Source organism: Ochotona curzoniae, unplaced genomic scaffold, assembly GCF_017591425.1.
Source record: "Ochotona curzoniae isolate NIBS_2020 unplaced genomic scaffold, NIBS_Ocur_1.0 contig_1014, whole genome shotgun sequence".
NCBI lineage: Eukaryota > Metazoa > Chordata > Mammalia > Lagomorpha > Ochotonidae > Ochotona > Ochotona curzoniae.
This window is the reverse complement of record NW_024464920.1, coordinates 7208153-7227076: the sequence shown is the minus strand read 5'-3', so window position 1 is coordinate 7227076 and position 18924 is coordinate 7208153. Positions and strand designations below refer to the sequence as shown.

The 18924-nt window shown below is 44.1% G+C and overlaps 1 protein-coding gene across 6 annotated transcripts in view; it reads left to right on the top strand.

The window, feature by feature from the left end:
- Positions 1 to 7314, top strand: part of TMPO (thymopoietin) — a 31192-nt gene extending 23878 nt beyond the window's left edge. Inside the window, exons 1-6 of one of the 6 annotated variants that reach the window (XM_040980423.1) lie at positions 999 to 1503; positions 1615 to 2324; positions 2424 to 2519; positions 2873 to 2983; positions 3964 to 4052; positions 5137 to 7314. In XM_040980423.1, coding sequence (XP_040836357.1) covers positions 2496 to 2519; positions 2873 to 2983; positions 3964 to 4052; positions 5137 to 5425 — 513 coding nt within the window. In that variant the 5' untranslated portion in view covers positions 999 to 1503; positions 1615 to 2324; positions 2424 to 2495 and the 3' untranslated portion in view covers positions 5426 to 7314. Of the gene's footprint in view, positions 1 to 998; positions 1504 to 1614; positions 2325 to 2423; positions 2520 to 2872; positions 2984 to 3963; positions 4053 to 5136 lie in introns of those variants that run through there. The other 5 variants (XM_040980405.1, XM_040980415.1, XM_040980412.1 and 2 more) reach the window with 5 other exon arrangements.
- The last annotated feature ends 11610 nt before the right edge of the window (positions 7315 to 18924 follow it).

Here is an 18924-nt window from a genome sequence, read left to right as displayed (position 1 = left end):
TCCTGGCTGCATATTGGAATCCTCAGGAGTGTTAAGATTTAACTTTTCAGGCCCTACCAAGAGTCTCTGCTTTAGTTGGTCTGAGATGGTGAGGTCAAGGGTATTATATATTTTTTTTGTCTGAAGGAATTAGAGAGGGAGGTACTGATTCTCCCATCTATTGGTGTACACCCCAGATGTTTGCAGTGACCAGACTGGACTGATCCAAAGCTGGGATCCAGGAGTTTGCTCCAATGCTTCCTGTGGATTCAGGAACCCTCGACCCTGGGCCGTCTTCTGTTGCCTTCCCAGGTCACCAGCAGGGAACTAGTGAGGACCCAAATTGATGCCCACGTGGGCTGCTGGTGTTGCAGGCAAAGGATTAGTATGTTTTAAGATCTATTTATTTTTTATTGGAAAGGTGGATATGCAGAGAGGAAGATCTTCCCTCCATTGATTCACTCCCCAAGCAGCCACAACTGCTGGAGCTGCGCCAATCCGAAGCCAGGAACCAGGAACCTCTCCCGGGTCTCCCTCACGGGTGCAGGGTCCCAAGACTTTGGGCCGTCCTCGACTGCTTTTCCAGGCCACAAGCAGGGAGCTGGATGGGAAGTGGAGCTGCTGGGATTAGAACCGGCGCCCATATGGGATCCCGGTGCGTTCAAGGAGAGGACTTTAACCACTTACGCTATCGCGCCGGGCCCTACATATTGGTCTTTTGACCAAAATGGTTTTTACATTCAATCCTAATTTATAGCAGACTGAGAAACTGAGATTCCAATTGTGAGTCAAAGTAGAGATTTTCTGAATGTCGATTTCCAGTGTGGTTAGATGTAAGACATCAGATGCGGGAGACTCTGACTGTATGGACTGTAATAGCAATGCTTCAAGCCACACTGCTAGGTTGCTGCTGTGGTCACAGGGGAAGAGTAAATCGATTGAGCTTCACTTTTTTTTAAGAGACTTATTTGAAAAGCAGAATTTGAGAGCTTCCATTTATTGATTTGCTCCCCAAATGATTGTGACAGGGGCCCCAAGTGCCTGGGGCCATCTTCCACTGCTCAATAGGAAGCTAGATCGGAAGTGAACCAACCATCCCTCAAACTGACACTTAGAAGGTGGCAGCATAGCGTGCTACTCCACAATGCAGTCACCTTTAAATTTAATAGACACTTTGCTAGATTAACTATCTTTTGCTAGATAAAAATATTTGTTTAAAAGCAAAAATGACAACATAAGCACGCTGCTGCAACACAGTGATTGTAATATTGGCTTCAACATTTAAAATCTTGGTATTTAGAATGCAGAATCTGCATGCATTCCCCTCTCCCCAGGTATTTAATGTACAAGCACATTATAGTTGGAGAAGTGACGGTCTGATGGATTTCAAATTAGAATGGATGAACGCTTATATTCTTAAAGGCACAGAAAAATGTCAGTTTGTCAGGAAAAAAACGAGTCTAAGACTGATTGGTACAGGTGTCTGTCGCTGCTCCCTTGTTTTCTGTAGTGTGCGTTGGGCAGGTGTGAGCAGCTGTTTTCTGTAGTGTGCGTTGGGCAGGTGTGAGCAGCTGTTTTCTGTAGTGGGCGTTGGGCAGGTGTGAGCAGCTGTTTTCTGTAGTGGGCGTTGGGCAGGTGTGAGCAGCTGGGAGCGTGGGCGCTGAGCAGCGGGCTCCTGCGTTCACGGGCCGGTGGCCGTGCAGGCTCTGGCTGGCTAGGTTTGATTTGGTCTGTTTTCAGAAGGACTTTGATACCTGGGAAGTTCTGAGCTTCATGTTAGCTGTGTGTGGATTATAGTTTAAACTGCTTTTACTAAAATGATCCTAACCATGTGAAAAGAAATATTTACCTTAATAACTGTAAAGTTTGTGCTTTTGTTTTAAAGCAGTAAACACATGTTGCAGTAAATGATTTTATTAAAAATTGGAATCATTCTGCCTTTTGTGTAGACAAAGTGGATTCAGCTACCATAACTATATTCAGGAAGACACAAAACGGAACTGTGATAATTGTTGTGCAAGAATTTTCCCCCTAGATTTTATTATAATTTGTAAGGACTTCTACCATCTGTTAAATGCTTACTGTACATGGAGAAATATTTTGAGGCATAATGTTGTTTGTAAATGACGGAATTTGGACACTGAATGGCTTTTTGTGCTGATACGGCCATCATAAAGGTGTTTGATGTTAGACTATGTCTTTTTCATGTGTCGGTGCTTAAATAGAGCTATTCTCAAGCTGGAGTAACAGAGACTGAATGGACAAGTGGATCTTCAAAAGGCGGACCTCTGCAGGCATTAACTAGGGAATCTACAAGAGGGTCAAGAAGAACTCCAAGGAAAAGGGTGATGCAAGGCTTATTGCTTAGAATTGGGTTTTCAGATTGGCAGGGTTTTAGTGTTTCTTTTATATTTATTGTTTTTGTTTTGTTTTCAAACTAACAGGTGGAAACTTCAGAACATTTTCATGTAGATGGTGCAGTAATTTCACAGAATACTCCCATAACTGAAACTATTATGGCTTCAAGCAACAACACCTTAGTAAATATATTTCATAAACTGTACAAAGTGGTATTCTTCATAAATTGCCCTATAATTGGAAATTGGGAGGTGGTAAATTCTGGCACATTTTAAATTTCTCTGTTTTTTGAACAGATTTTATACTGGTTTTATTCCATATAGTTTGAATTTTAGAATTTTTCACTAGCCAATTTATATAAATTTAATTTATTGTATAAGAATCTTAAATATTATAAGGATGCTTTTACTAAAATAATTGAAGAATGATCAAGCTTCTTGGGTCGAGATGCTAGGTTCTGTTGTAAGAATTACCTTTTTAAGTGTCTTTATTATGTTTGGATAATTCTGAGTCTGAATAATTTGAATCTTGGCAGGTTGTCAATAGGGTGACTGGAAATTTCAAGCATGCAACTCCCCTTCTGCCAATCACTGAATTCTCAGACACACCCAGAAGAACACCAAAGAGACCATTGACAAGAGCTGAAGTAAATGAATACAGTTTAGATCCGTGCTATCATTGATCTCTCCTGATCTCTCCGAGAGGAAATATTTCCTATCTTTGTTTTTTTTTGTTTTTTTGAAGTGAGGGGAACCGTTTTCTTATTGGGTGGTGTGTCTACGTATGCATAAGTGATTGACACACGGTCATGCCTGAGAATGGTACCTACAGCTAATGTGGTATGGCTTGCTAATACTCTCCTCTTGCTTCTCTGACTTTAAGTTCCAGTTTTTTTTTTTTGTTCAAGCAATTGATCACTTGTGTGCTGCTTACGCATTGTTGGTCGTGGCTAGAATTTGGAAAGTGCTGCTGGGCTCTGAGGGAGGTTACACTTTCTTTCATTAAAAGGTCTAATAATGAAACTTTAACTTTGGTGCTTGAGTTGGTTAAACTCCGTATAGTTGATCTCTAAAATACTAACTGCATGGTGTCTTATAAGTTTAATGAATTTACCAAATCACATAGTTTATTTATTCTGAACTGCACACAAAGGTAAACACAGCCAAAAGTTAAAGTACGAAGTTAATTCTGTTTGCTGAGTTGGGGAGATTGTACTAATTAAAATAGACTGAAATTTGTTAAATGTCCATGTTAGTTGGCTAACTTTATATTTGATCACTTTTCTGTGAAATGTGTAACAGAAAGAACTAGTAGACTCAATGTTTTATTAATTAAAAACAAGGGAAAAATTGAGGGACTTTACACTGCCATGTTAACTTACTGGATTCCCGACACACGCAGTGCTTTGAACGTGTGGCAGTTTTCCCTCTAATAACACATGCAGGTTTCTTCACCTTGGGAAAGTCTGCAGAGCCTTGGGATCGTGTAGATACCTAGAGATAATGAATTCAGAAATAGTGTTGGTTAAACTTGGGATAGATTCAAGAGGCTTTTCTCTGCAACTTTAAATGGTTTTATTTGTACATGTACACTAAATTTATTTTGTGTTTCTTTGTTTCTTATTAGGTGGGAGAAAAAACAGAGGACAGAAGAGTGGAAAGAGATATTCTTAAGGAAATGTTCCCGTTTGAAGCAGCTACACCCACAGGAATTAGGTACTTGGCTGCATTGAGACAAGTATATTGGGTTTCAATAGGGAATTTTTATTTATTTATTTATTTATTTATTTTTGGCAAAGTTGTTACGCCTGTTTTCTCAGAATTAAACTGTTATTTCAGGGGTCATTTCCTTAAATCACCAGTTTTTCATATTCTTGAAAATTAAATCAAATTCAAAATTGACTTCATTAAGCTAAAAAATTACAAAATGTACCGGGGCTAGATTAAAGCATGCCGGGTGCTGTGCCTTCCCACAAGGTTCCCCGCCGCCCACATGAAGGATGCTGGCTGGAGCGCTGGGCTCTTGGCTTTGCCCCAGTCATGCAACCATTCTGGGTGGTAAACCTGAGGATAGAAGATATCTTTGCTTCTCTGACATTCTACCTTTCAAATAATTGTTTTTTCTTTAAAAAAGCATTTTATTTACCTATTTAATTCATACTTTTAACTCCAAATGAAAGTACATTAGGAAAGAAGTAGTCTTCCCCCTAAACTTTTCTGGTCCCATCTGCCGATTCACTGTCCAGCTGCCTAACTCCACATCTCCCACTGAGGCGCGGAGATGAGGCTCATCTGGCTGTCACCTCCTTCCTGCCATGCCGCGCGTCAGCCAGAGGCTGTTGCAGAGCCGGGATCAACTCTAGGACCTGTGAGCTAAGATGTGGGCTTCTCAAGCAGCATCTTCACTGCTAGGCCAAACACTGACCCTCAAACGGCTGTAGGTATCTTTCAACTGTTTCCTGGCGGCAGGAGTAACAACCATAGCCACTTGGTGTTTTTCTTTCTTGTAGACTTTAGCCATGGAACTGGCACCATGGTGTTGCACATTAAGCTTCCTCCTGTGGTGGTGGCATCCCATATGAGCTACCAGTCTAGGCTACCATGCCAGGCCCCTGAATATTAATTTTTAATAAAATATGGGAAAAATTTTTCAATGAAGAAGTTGCAGAGTTTTTCATATGTTGCACTTGCTGCTTTATGCTATCTTATGGAATATGCTTGGAATTAGGAACAGTGACATTTTATGTCATTTATCTAAATCCTGACTGTAAAATGTTTGCCTTCTTTCACTCCCTAACAGTGCCAGTTGCCGCAGACCAATCAAAGGGGCTGCAGGCCGGCCGTTAGAACTCAGCGATTTCAGAATGGAGGAATCTTTCTCATCAAAGTATGTTCCCAAGTATGTCCCCTTGGCAGATGTCAAGTCAGAAAAGACTAAGAAGAAGGGACGCTCCATTCCTATGTGGATAAAAATCGTGCTGGTGGTGATTGTGGCAGTTTTCCTGTTTCTGGTCTATCAAGCTATGGAAACCAACCAAGTAAATCCCTTCTCCGGTTTTCTTCAAGATGAGTCTAAAAAGCTCAAGTGAAATCTCTGGCACATTCAGCTTGGTCTCCTGTTTTTAATAACTGTAAAACAAAAAATGTGTACAATTCTTGTTGACTCAAGAACTAAAAGTAATGTGATTTCACGTCAACATAGTATTCCTCTGAAAACAAGCAGGCTGCGCTAATGGATTTCGTGTGGTCGTCTTGGACCTCGCGCTGTAGATCACTCTGTGCCATACAGATACTCTTTTTTTTAGCTCTGGAACTTTTTGTAGGCTTTATTTTTTTAATGTGGACATCTTATTTCATTTTTTGGGGGAAAATGTATATTGTTTTTATGTATTTGGGAAACAGAAAGGGCATAAAAATGTGGCAGTATAATGTGAAGTTACACATTTAAATGCTTTCAATTTTAAGAATTCTCTGCTGAGTAAAAATTTACATACATAAGCATAATGAAATTTGATGAGAGGAACAGTACTTTCTAGAATTGCTACAAAGTTTGGTGGTGTTATGAGGGAAAAGTGCAGCAATAATCTGTAACTTTTACTGCCAGCTAAATGTTACTGCTTTCGCCCTTTTGTACTGGCTCTGTAAAAGCTATTTAGTATCATGAAAGTGCTAACTCAGTAAGACCTGCTTAAATACTGGGGACGGTGAGCAGAGATCTGTTAGTGCAACCTTTACATATTTTAAAGAACTGTTAGCTGGCTATTACCTATTTTGAAAACCTGATCGCTGGCTATAAGACTGTAATTGGAAATTTTTACTTTTTATTTACGAGAAAACATGTACTCTGTTAATCCAATTTACTACCAAAATATTTTTTTAGATAACTGCGTGTGTGCGTGTGTGTCTGTTTAGAAGTGAAGTGTTCAACAGCAGTCTTCTGTTCCATTTGGATTCGTTATTGCGTTATTTTACCAAAAATAAATTTTGTCAGACTTTACCCCCTGTATTTACCAATGTAATCAGACTTAGGAATGCAAAAGGTAGTTAGTTTTTAAATTACAAAAAAATATCAGTACCTAAGGTTGTAAATTCTAAACATGAAGTGGGCATAAAGATTTTGTGTGCTTTTTAAGTGGTTGACTTTTAACTTTGGTTGGCTTTTTTTGTTGCTCTTTTGGTTTGCCTTTTTTAGCTGAAACTTACCTCATGTATAACTTGATTAAGTAAAGCAGTAGTTAATTGATATTTTTGTAGAATCAAGTAAAACATGAAAAAAACTTCATTTGAGTTTCAACTTTATGTGAAACCATGAAGCACACTAAAATGTGAGTTATTTTAAAATATCTGAATTTAAGAAACTGAAAACATCTATTTGAACCAATTCACAATTTTTATTTGTCTGAGTCCCATTCTGATATTTAGTTTTTAGATATTTTGTATGCATTTTCACTAACACTTTGGAATTGAGAACAGAAGCACTTGCAGGTGTGGTCCCGCAGGGCGCGTGGGAAATGTGCTCCTCCTGCGCGAGAAACGCTGGCCTCCTAGTGAAAGTGTTCCGAGATGAGCCGCGTGTTCTCCGCCCTAGGTAAAAGCCGTCTGTTCTTTGTTTTTAAACTTTCCTTCCATATTGTTTTCAACATTTTGTTTATGAACAGAAATTGTGAGAAGCTCCTTTCAATGCTTAAAAATTTGGGGAGATACGTCAGACTTAACATGTATGTAAGATCAAGACCTAACGTGTATGTATGTAAGAGTCAACGCTAATAGGAAACTGTGGTCCGGAATAGCAAGTGTAGGGCCAGCTGAAACATGGAGACGTTTTGTTTTCAACATGTACTTGGTCTTCTGTGTGTGTCTGTCTGATTCCACTAGAGTAACTGTGTCCTTGATGTAAATGCAAAGCAATTCCTCCCTATCAAATTGTAGATGTAGATTTTACCATATAATTAAATAATAAAAGAGTGATTAACCTCCAGTTTTGTTGCAATAAATGAGTTTTGGATAACAAAGGAAGCTTTCCAGGTAACATCTCTCCTGGGACACGTCAGAATCACTGAGTTTTGCTTCTCCTTTCAGTCTGCTCCTGTGTGTTGTGACATTCCGGGGTAAGCAGCGCGTGTCCGTGCTCCACGCACGGGGACACTGCAAAGCTCTCAGAAGCACTTGCACCACTCACCACAGTAGGCTGACGCCTTTCTTCCAGTCTCCATCTCCCCTACCCCCGTGTCAATGTTTTTGCTAGTTAACTGCAGTTTATCTAACAACTTGCGGTTGTCCATTTTGTTTAGAGACTAACCCAAGTGCTTTGGTAGTGACCCTGGAGCTGTGTGGCGAAGCCGCTTTTGTGTCTGCTCCTTTGTGTGTCCTCCAAAGGTGATGTATATAAATTCATGATTTCCACGTAATGCATACACCATAAATCAGAAAGCAAATAACATCAGACTTGAAGTTTGGCAGTTGATTGTCTGTTTACCATATTACAGAGTCTTGTCTAAGCGCTTGATATTTATCTCCTCAATCCTCATGATAACCCAGTGATGTGGAAATTTTCTTTAATATTTGCTTAGTTTGAAAGAGAGGGAGAGACCACAGTTGTCCACGTGTTGGTCCACTCCCCAGATGGCCCGATCGAAGCCAGCACCTTCATCTAGGTCTCCCACGTGGGTGGCGGGTAGCGGGGTTCTAGCATGGGCTGTTCTCGGCTGCTTTTCCTAGGTCATTGGATGCAAAGTGGAGCAGGCAGGACTTGATTCAGCAAGCCATGTGAAATGCGAGCATTGCAGGTAGCAACAGGTATTTCTTATTTTTATTACAATTGAGCAAATTGATGCTTAGGAGAAATTGAGACAAGTATGTGTTGTATTACCTAAGCCATATTGGCCCTATCAGCAGTTTAAATATCGCACTAACGTTTAAGTGTACACAGTTAAAACGGTGTATGTGGTTGCGTGTACTGTGGCACAAGGGACCAAAACAAGCAGCTCTCCCTGTGACTGCTTTACAACCTGCTCTGGCTGCCGTGTTCACTGGAGTCCCAGGTCTCTGTAAGCCTAATTAGAGCGAGGTGACCTTGCTGAGGGCAGTGCTGCGTGCTGTGACAGGGTATGTGACCATAAACAGCTGGCTGTAAGAGAAGAGCGTGAGATGAAACACCGTGTCTAGGGAGGGTTTTTGTTTCTGGGACGAGAAACCATGCAGCGCACAGAACTGACCTTGCCAGTCCTGCAAGGGAACCTCCGGCTGTCCTAGAGTAACCGCTCCTCTACAGCTTAAATCACACACTGCCTCCCATGCAGCGTTTACCATTGTGAAAATCCACATTGTTGTGTATAGTAGTAGATTTGTTCGTTGTTGTCTTTATTGCCTAAATGTAAAAATTATTCAATGGACATTTAAGGGGGATTGGGATCGTTTTGCACTTTTTTTAAAGATTTATTATTATTATTATTTTTTTTTTTATTGGAAAGGCGGATATACAGAGAGGAGAGACAGAGAGGAAGATCTTCCGTCCAATGATTCACTCCCCCAGTGAGAGCAACGGCCGATGCTATGCTGATCCGAAGCCAGGAGCCTCTTCCGGGTCTCCCACACGGGTGCAGGGACCCAAAGCTTTGGGCCGTCCTCAACTGCTTTCGCCGGGCACAAGCAGGGAGCTGGAAGGGAAGCGGGGCTGCCGGGATAGAACCGGCGCCCATATGGGATCCCGGGCATGCAAGGCGAGAGGACCTTAACCACTTGCGTCACCGCGCCGGGCCCAGTTTTGCACTTTTGAAGTGTGAAAAAACCTTTCCCATTTGGTCTTTGGTTGGTGTGTTTTTGTGTGTTTTTCTTTAAGATTTATTATTATTATTATTTTTAAAGGCAGATATACACTCCCCAAGCGGCCGCACGGCAGGTACTGAGCCAATTTGGAGGCAGGAGCTTCTTCCAGGTCTCCCACACGGGTGCAGGGTCTGAAGGCTTTGGGCCGTCCTCGACTACTTTTCCCAGGCTACAGGCAGGGAGTTGGATGGGAAACGGGGCTGCTGGGATTAGAACCTGCACCCATATGGGATCCTGGCCCATTTAAGGTGAGGACTATAACCACTAGGCCATGCCACTGGGTCCTGCATTTTTGTTATTTTTAAGATTGTTTAAGATTTTTGTTGTTTTTAAGATTGTTTACTTAAAGGCAGCTTCACAGAAAGGGAGTAAGAGATTTTCCTTCCACAGATGGCTGCAACAGCAGAGCCTGGCCAGGCAAAAGCCTGGAGCCAGAAACTTCTGGATCGCCCATATGATTGCTAGGGGCATAAAAATGTGGGTCCTCTTCTGCTTTTCCCAGCCCGTCGGTAGGAAGCTGAATCAGAAGTGGAGAAGCTCGACTTGAACCCTTGCCCCTTAGAGATGCCAGTATTGCGTTGGTAACGTGACTTTTTGCCCCACAATGCCAGCCCCTTGGATACATTTCTTTCTGTTTAGTTGTAAACTTAGTTTATGTGCTGGTGTTCTGTTTCGTAAAGATTTGTAGGCGTTCTTTATATATATATGTGCATTCTGGATACTAGCTTTTCCTCAAGGCATCGTAGAGTAGAGGCAAGAATCGTAGAGTAGAGGCAAGAATCGTTTGTTATCCAGCACAAGTCATACACAATGTTACTAGATATTGTTACTAAGTAACCGAAAGAGTGACAAGAATTCTAAGGTTCTATGCGGATAGCATCTGCCACACCTACCAAGCCCTAGAATGTGGGAAGACTGTCCTTAGTGAAACAGGGATCTTTGGGGCCGAAATGCAGAACTGGTCAAAGGGGATGTTCATTTTAGACCGGAAGGGAACTCCTGCCATAGTGCAGGAGCATAGCTGGGCTCACTGATGTTTGTGGTAACTGCAGAGGCCGCAGGAAAGGGAGCAGGTGGTTAGCCTAGCACCCCCCATGCTGGAGTATGGGCGTTTCTTTCCAGTTCTAACTCCAGCTCCATGCTAACATAGGCTCGGAGGTAGCTGTGAGGGCTCCTGTCAAGGAGCGGTACCCATGGGAGAGACCTGGATTGCTTGGTATGCATGTACAGAGGTTTGTGCTTGTATCTAAAAGACAATAAAACTTCACAAAGAATGGGCCTGCTTGGTACCTGGATTGGCACCAGTTCATGTCTTAGTTGCTCTGCTTCCCATCCTGTTCCCTGCTTGTATCCACGAAAAGCAGCAGAGCATGGCTCAAGTCCTTGGGTTCCTGCACCGGTGTGGGAGACCCAAAGGGAGACCAGCAGACTCTGCTGGGTAGCTGAGGGGTACCCAGCTCTGCTGGGTTGGGGTACCCAGTGGTGAGAATGAGAGTAGGATTGAGGGCAGCAGGCATGGCTGTCCATGGCTCCAGACCGCGCTGGCGCGGGTGTGCACTGTGGAGTGACGGATGGGGCTTGACTCCAGCCCCACTGGTACTTGTGAGAGCCAGGTTGGGTGCAGAACAGGCCAGGCTAGGTCTTGACTCCTGCTGAACTAGGTGAAAGCTGTGTCTGGGCACGGACCAGGCACCACTGGGCTGCAGCACCCAACAAGAACCAGAATGGGTGTGGCTGGCTGAGCAAGGCCACTGTTCTTGTCAGAACAGGAGGCGGACAGTCAGCCTGGGCCAACAACCCACTGGTGTGCACAAGAACTGCCACTGGGAGGATACTCCATGGAGGAGCTTTGGAAACTCATTGGAGTGCATCTCCTACAGGTGAGCATAAGAAGCAAGGCAAGGAGCAGCCCAGACCATGCCAGGTTACAGTACCCACCGGCATACATGTGGGTGAGATCTGGGGACAGACTAGTCTGGACCAACAAGTAACACCCACTGGTGAATCTGAGAACTAGGGCAGGGGGCAGGAGGAGCCAGATCAGGCTGCAACACCAGGCAGTTCACATTAGGACCAGGACAGCGCTCAGGCTGGGCTGGGATAGGTTGCAGCACCCACCAGCAGGAGCTGGAATGGGGGGCAGGCTGGACCAGGCCATGCTATGAGGTAATACTGCGGACACTGAGTTGAGGTGAGTCGTGCCAGTGGGGGTCGGGTACATGAGTCCCAGGGACAGGGATCAGATAGTTTGGCTCAGGTCATGGGGCCCACCTTTGTGGTGGGGCTGGGTTCCTGAGCCCTGGAGACAGGGAAACTGGTGGGGTTTGGGTCACTTGGCCCAGATCCTGGGGCCTGCCTTGTAGATGGGTGTTGATTTCGTGAACCCCAGAGGAAGGAGATATGGCAGGGCTTGGATCTCTTGGCGTGGGGTCTGGGGCCTACCTGTGAGGTGTGTGCTGGGTTTATGAGGCCCAGGAGTGGGGGCTCCAGTGGGGCTTGGGTCTCCTGGCCCAGGTCCTGGGGCCCACCTACTAGGTGGGTACTAAATTTGTAGCCCCAGGGGTCGGGGATCTGGTGATGCTTGGGACGCCTGGCCTGGGTAGTTGGACTCGCCTGCAAAAACATGCCCTATTTAGTGAAAAAGGTGGAGCAGTGGTCACAGGCCCTGTTATAAAAGGAGAATATGGCAGAAGGAGAACAGGACTAACTGGACAACTACCCCCAACAAACGATGACAGCAATGGACATTGGGAAGGTGACATCATCCTTGGATCGGTGAAATTGGCAGCATTTCAGAACTATCCAAACCACTTGGACAGAACTCTCAGATTACGTACACGTTGAGACTCTGGGTTGATATGAGGCAGTGGTTCCTCATCCCTGGGTGCTGGGAAAATTAGTTTGGAAGCTGCTTCTTCCAATTTTCCCTAAACCTCGGATCCTTCCCACCCTGATCAACCATGTAATCATTATTAAAAAATAAAATTTTTAATTAAACGACCAAGGCATTTCAGATTGGAGAAGCATGTGGAGCAACTGGAATTCTCAGATTCTTGGTTGAAATAAAAATTGCTACCAAATTAATTTAAGATGCGTTGCACTGTGTCTGCTAAAATCCAGCATTTCCATCTGATGACTTAGGAATCCCACCATGGCATTTACCCAAGAAGCAAAACAATTTTTGAAAGACTAGTTCATTTCAGTGATTTATCCTCCGGAATTCATTCCAGTAGAAACAGTTCACATGTTTGCCAATAGGAACGTAGCTGCAAGTTGTAGAGTGGTCATCATGGAATACCACAGAGCAAACTGCAACCACATTCACACAGATGTTAATGTGCCAGCACGTTGACAGAGACATAATATTTACTGGAACAAATCTAGGGAAAAGTACTGTATGATTTTCAAAATTTCTCAAAATCGGGTCAAAATATTGTAATGAAATTACTGCATTCTTTTTTTTCTTTTCTAACAGTAAGCTAGCATTTATTAAAGTCTTGGACCACATCCCTGGATTCAGTGGAATGTGAGAGCATGAAGAAAGAGGTTGGAGCAGACCCAAAAAAAAAAGCCCTAAGCACCCAAGCTCCTCACCTAGTTTCTCAAAGAAACCTTGGCTGGGAGCCGGGCTGCAGCAAGGGTGCATTGCTGGGAGGTGTGGGGTGCTGCTGGCGGCGAGGCTGGGGAAGGCAAGGGGAGAGCAAGCCACACTGGAGTTCACCTCCCCCTTCCAGGCAGGCTCTTAGCGCCAAGTCCCAGTCCTCTTTCTGGTCCTTGCCCTTCAGAAATGCACCTGCCCAGAGGCAAGCTCCAGCTGCTGCTGCAGCCACACTGCACTCACTCATGCCCTGCTCACACTGCCCACCACCCGCAAGGCGCTCTGCTGGGAAACAGGGCCTCCCGGCTCAGACAGTAACTTAAGGCCTGAGAGGATGTGGTCAACTGGGCCCTGTCACCCACGGGGACCCGTAGGGAACCGGACAGGGATTGAAGGAGAGGGTGGGCAAAGCGTAGCCAGTCCAGTGGTCAAAAACCTGCCACACTCCCCACCCTGCTACAAGGAAGTGAAAGGGCAAGCCAAGGGCCCAGACCGCCTTCAGCCTCCGCATTTCTCCGGACGATGGTCCGGCCATCTCCCGTAACAGTCTGTGCGTTTGGAGCTGTGTTATACCTGCCTGCAGAGATCTGCTTTCCCAACGGCATTTAGTGAAGACTGCTTTCTCCAGGGTGTGACATTTAGCTCATTGGCTGAAGGTTTAGTTGGTTGTAGGTATGTAAATTGATTTCTGGGGCTTCTTCTTCTTTTTTTTTTTTTTTAATTACGTTGCTTTATGTGACACAGTTTCATAGGCTCTGGGATTCCCCCAACCCCTCCCCGCGCCCCCATGGTGAATTCCTCCACCTTGTTGCAGTATTACAGTTCAAATTCAGTCAAGATTCTTTATTTGCAAGCATGTACAAAGCATAGAGTCCAGCATCTTATTGTCCAGATAAATTCAACAGTTTCTTGGGGAGACCATCTCTGGTCTGAAGGCAGAGCTGGCAGAATATCATCCTGATCAACTGAAAGCCCCAGCACAACATCAACAACAATTTACAACATTATGAAATTAATTGGCATGATATTGAGTAACCAATATGTTAAAAAATGCAAGTTCTTAACCACATCCTGTGACTACTTCATTGACATTTCAATTTTAGTTTATATAAAACTGGCTGCTGTAAGCCTTAAAATGGCTATAAGGTACTATTCAGCTGTCTTGTGTCTATTTTGATTTTAGTATTTAACAATTTATAGTGCTGAAGCATAATTTTGCTGAACTGGCTTATAACTCTTATAATTTTGCTGAACTGGCTTATAACTCTAACAAGGCATATGTCAAGAGTTGAGGTGCAGAACAGTTTTAGGAGGGGTGTGCAGAGAAATCTTCAATACCCCAGTGAGGTTGGCCTAGTGGTACAGCAGGTAAAGACCTTAGTCGAAGTCCTCGTTGCTCCATTTCCAGTCCAGCGTCCTGGTAACACATCGGGGAAGGCGGCAGATAATGGCTCAAGTACTCGGCGCTCTGCCACTCACACGGGAAACTTTTCAAAAGGCGTTTCTAACTCCTGGCTTGGACCCAACCCCATCCCTGCTGTTACAGGCATTTGGTGAGTGAGCCACTGGGTAGAAGACCTCTTTGTGTCTGTCTGTGTCTCTCTGTTCCTCTCCCTTTCAAATAATAAATAAAGAATCAAAATAACAATGTGAATGTGCTTAACATTGCTGAGATGTACATTTAAAAATAAAGATGGGGGCCTGGCACGGTAGCCTAGCAGCCAAAGTCTTTGCCTTGCATGCACCACGATCCCACATGGGTGCCGATTCAAATCCCAGCTGCTCACTTCCCGTCCAGCTCCCTGTTTGTGGCCTGGGAAAGCAAAGGACGGCCAAAGCCTTAAGATCTGGAAGAGGCTCCTGGCTCCTGGTTTTGGATTGGCTCAGCTCCAACTGATGCAGCCACTTGGGGAGTGAATCAACGAATGCAAGAGCTTTTTCTCTGTCTCTCTTCCTCTGTAAAACTGACTTTCCAATTAGGAAAAAAAAAAAAAGCTTCCTTTAAGACAAAGAAATTGTACTTCAATTTTGAAATTTGACCACACCCATGCTCACAATATGAGGTGTGATACTCTCTTGGTCTGCTAGGCGGCAGCAGTGAGCCATAGCGTCCGGTCAGCCACAGGGCAGGCAACAATTTGGTGCGTTGTGTCTGAGTTCAGATACTCAGTGGGCTAAGCGCATTCATTTCCAACTTCGGAATAGTTTCTTTCTCTTTGGTCTCTTATCTACTTCGTATTTATTTAAAAATGCAGAGTCACAAAAACATATTGAGATTTTCTGCCCACTGGTGTATTTCCCAAATGGCATGCAACAGTTTAAGCTGCTCCAGGCTGAAGCTAGGAGCCAGGAAGTCGGCCTGGGCCTCCCACAGGAGTGGCAGACACCTGCTGCCTCCGATCTCTCTGAGGTTTAACAGGAAGCTGGACTTGGAAAGCAGAGCCAGGACTCACCCAGCACCTGGGGGTGTCCCAGGGAACTTTTTAACCACAAACTGTCAGTTAGTAACCCCTAGAAGAGGATTTGTATGTTACTCTTTTATTAGTCAATAATGTTGTGAGATTTTACGTAGGTGATTGCTAATTTCCAAACTGTACAAATCTTGAGTTTCTGTACTGTACCTCTTTGCGAGTGGTGGAAGAATTCTTAACAGTTCAAAACTTTACACATAAGTTCAAGCTTTCCTAAGTTTCTTTGTTTGTTTGTTTTGTTTTTTTGTTTTGTTTTGTTTTGTTTGTGATTCCAGACTCAAAGAATCATACAGTAAAAATGTAAAGCAACTGCTTTGGTTTGAACATGATCTATTCCCCACCAAAATTTAACCTGCAGCTGACGTCATCCATGCAGCCTGGCTAGGAGGGAGAGCTCGGCGCGCGCGTTTCAGCCCCAGGAGGAAAGCCCTCTGCAATAAATGAATGCCGTCTGGGAGAGGCTGTCGGCCTTCCTCTTGTGGTGGTGGGCTAGTTATTTTGAGTCAGCATTACCTGATGGCTCCCAGGCTGCCAGGAAGCTGGAGTGACAGGCAGGTCTCCATCGGAGGCGCCCTGAAATAGAGTGTCAGGTCCCCATGAGGCCCCAACCCCGCCCTGTCTAATACATGCTAGTCCATCTAAAACATGAACACCCCAAACAGCACCACATCCTATGACTTCCACATTGACATTGCAATTATTAGTCTGTATACAACTGGGTTCTATACACTTTAAAATGGCTACAGATTACTATTCAGCTGTCTCATGTCTATTTTAACTTTAGTATTTAGCAGTTCATAGCGTTGAAGCATGATTTTGCAGAACCTGGCTGTTTTTTGGGTAGTTTTACTCTATAACTCTAACAAGACTTGCAAAGTTAGATATACAAAGAGGAGGAGAGACAGAGGAAGTTCTTCCGTCTGATGATTCTCTCTCCAAAGTGACCACAATAGACAGAGATGAATCAATCCGAAGACAGGAGCCTGGAATCTTTTCCTGGTCTCCCGCGGGTGCAGGGTCCCAAAGCTTTGGGCCGTCCTCGACTGCTCTTCCCCGGCCACAAGCAGCGATCTGCATGGAAAGTAGGACCACCAGGACACGGACCAGCTCCCATATCGGATCTTGGCATGTGCAAGGCAAGGACTTTAGCCACTAGGCTACTGCGCTGGACCCTTCAGTGTTCATTTTAATAGACAGCTTATTTAAAAGGTGAACTTTCATTGGGCTCTATATATCTTGAATGAAAATAGCACTGTGTGATGATCATTAAAAAAAAAACGCCTTTCACATCAGGATTGAGTCTGAGTGATTTTACAGAAAGACAACACTAGATGTCGCTGTGAAACGCCCTGTAGTTGGTAACTGTTGCGGGGCCTGCCCAAGCAATGTGTCTGTCCTGTGTGACATTTAAAATGCCGTTGTTAGTTTTGTCCTTACAGCATGCTAGGAAAATGACTATTGGACTTTAGGAAATAAATAAGCAACCTTAACTTTTGTTTGTTACTTTCAGTATGATATAACTCAATGATGAAGGTCGTAAACAAGTTTAGGATTATTTTTTTCTACTGAGAACACGACTGTCTCATGAGAACAGGAGCCATCTGCGATGTGCTAGCTTGAAGATAGTAAATGCAGGAGCAATAAGAACTATCAGAGTCATTTTTTCTTTCATTTTTTTAAAAAGATTATTTATTTTTATTAGGAACACAGATCTGATTTATGGAGAAAAGTAGAGATGACTGAGAGAAAGATCCTCTGTCTGCCAGTTCACTCTCCAAGTGGCTGCAGTGGCCGGAGCTGAGCTGATCCAAAGCCAGGAGCCAGGAGCTTCTTCCAGGTCTCCCACATGGGTGCAGGGTCCCAAAGCTTTAGCCTGTTCTCTACTGCTTTCCCAGGCCACAAGCAGGGAGCTGGGTGAGAAGTAAAGCAGCCAGGACACAAATCAGCACCCATACGGGCTCCTGGTGCTTGCAAGGTGAGGGTTTAGCCCCGTTTCCTTCCTATGATAAGTTGTTAATTTGTCCAAAAGGCAGAAGGGCATAGACACAGAGAGAAACAGAGATCTTAACTTCTGATTTATTTCCCAAGTGCTTGCAACAGGCCGGGCTGGGCAACGTGGAGGCAGGTCCTGGGAATGCCACCCCAGTCTCCATGTGGGGAGCAACGACTCAGCTGGCAGCCCATCTCCTCCCAGGGTGCACAGAGGCAGGAACCTAGAAACGAGAAAGAAGCTAGCACCCCCACACAGGCACCCCAACATGAGGTGTGTTCCAAACGGCATCTGAACAGCTGTGCCAGATGTCAGTGTCTTTCTCTCTCTTTTTTTAGAGATTTATTTTAAAAGATTTGTAGAGAAAGGAGACAAAGAGATCTTCTGTCAGCTAGTTGATTTTCCAAATGCCCACAGTGGCGGGTACTGAGGTGATACAAAGCCAGGAGCCAGGACCTTCCTCCAGGTCTCCCATGTGGGTGCAGGAGCCCAAGGACTTGGTCCATCCTCCACTGCTTTCTCATTTGGGGAGTGAATCATCAGATGGAAGATCTTCCTCTCTGTCTCTCCTCCTCTCTGTAAATCTGACTTTCCAATAAGAATAGGTAAATCTTTTTTTTTTTTAAGAGATGTTTATTTCTGGGCCAGGTGTTATGATGTAATGGGGGAAGCTGCTTAGGCTGTTGTATTCTGTATCTGAATACGGGTTCAAGTCCCCAGGCCTCTGCTTCCAGGCCAGCTTCCTACAGACGTGTCCTCAGGGCAACAGATAGCGATTCAAGTCTGTTGGTTCCTGGCGTCAGCCTGGCCCAGTCCTGGCTGCCGTGGGCACTCAGCAAGTGAACCAGGGGAAGAAAAGCTCTGTCCCTCTCTGTCACTTTGTTTTTCAAGTCAGTGAAAATAAACAAGGTTGTTAAAAGTTAAGTTTGTCTTGAAAAGTTGTACATAAGTTTCAAAAAAACTTTTGTAACTAAGAGAAACTTGTCTCAAATTCTATTTTCCATGACCTTTTGGAAGTTTCCTTGTATAAATCTTGAAGTGACCTTAACAAAGTCGAGCATGTCAGCATTGTAGTGTGGTGTAGTGGGTTAAGCTACTGCCTGAGAAGCTGACATCTTTATGAGCATTGGTTTGAGTCCTGGCTGCTCCACTTTCAAACTAGCCCCCTGTTGGTGTGCTTAGAAGGACAGTGGAGAAAGGACCCCCAAATACTTGGGCTCCTGCCACCACATGAAAGGCCCAAACCCAACCAGTGTAACCATCTGAGGAGTAAACCGGGCAACTGGTCATCTCCCCTCTCTCTGTCTCTCCTCTGTTCCTCTGACCTCTAGTTAATAAAAAGCACAAATCTTCAACAGAAACAAAATTGAACAGAAAGGGTTTAGTTCATATATGCATTAAATCCATCAAATGGGCATTCAAATTGATGTATGCGTGTATGAACTTCTTGAGAATTAAAAAAAATGGTGAAATTTTTTAAAAATGTATTTATTTTTATTTAAGAAGCAGATTTAAAGTGAGAGGAGAGACAGGAAGAAATATTCATCCACTGGTTCACTCCGCAAACGGCTGCCATGGCAGCGATGAGTTAATCCGAAGCCAGTTATCCTGACTCCAAAATAAATTTATGTTTTCCATCCATTTTCCACAAAGTTTTGCAGTATCTTTACACAGTCTGATGGGACGCCCCAACTGGCAGCTTAA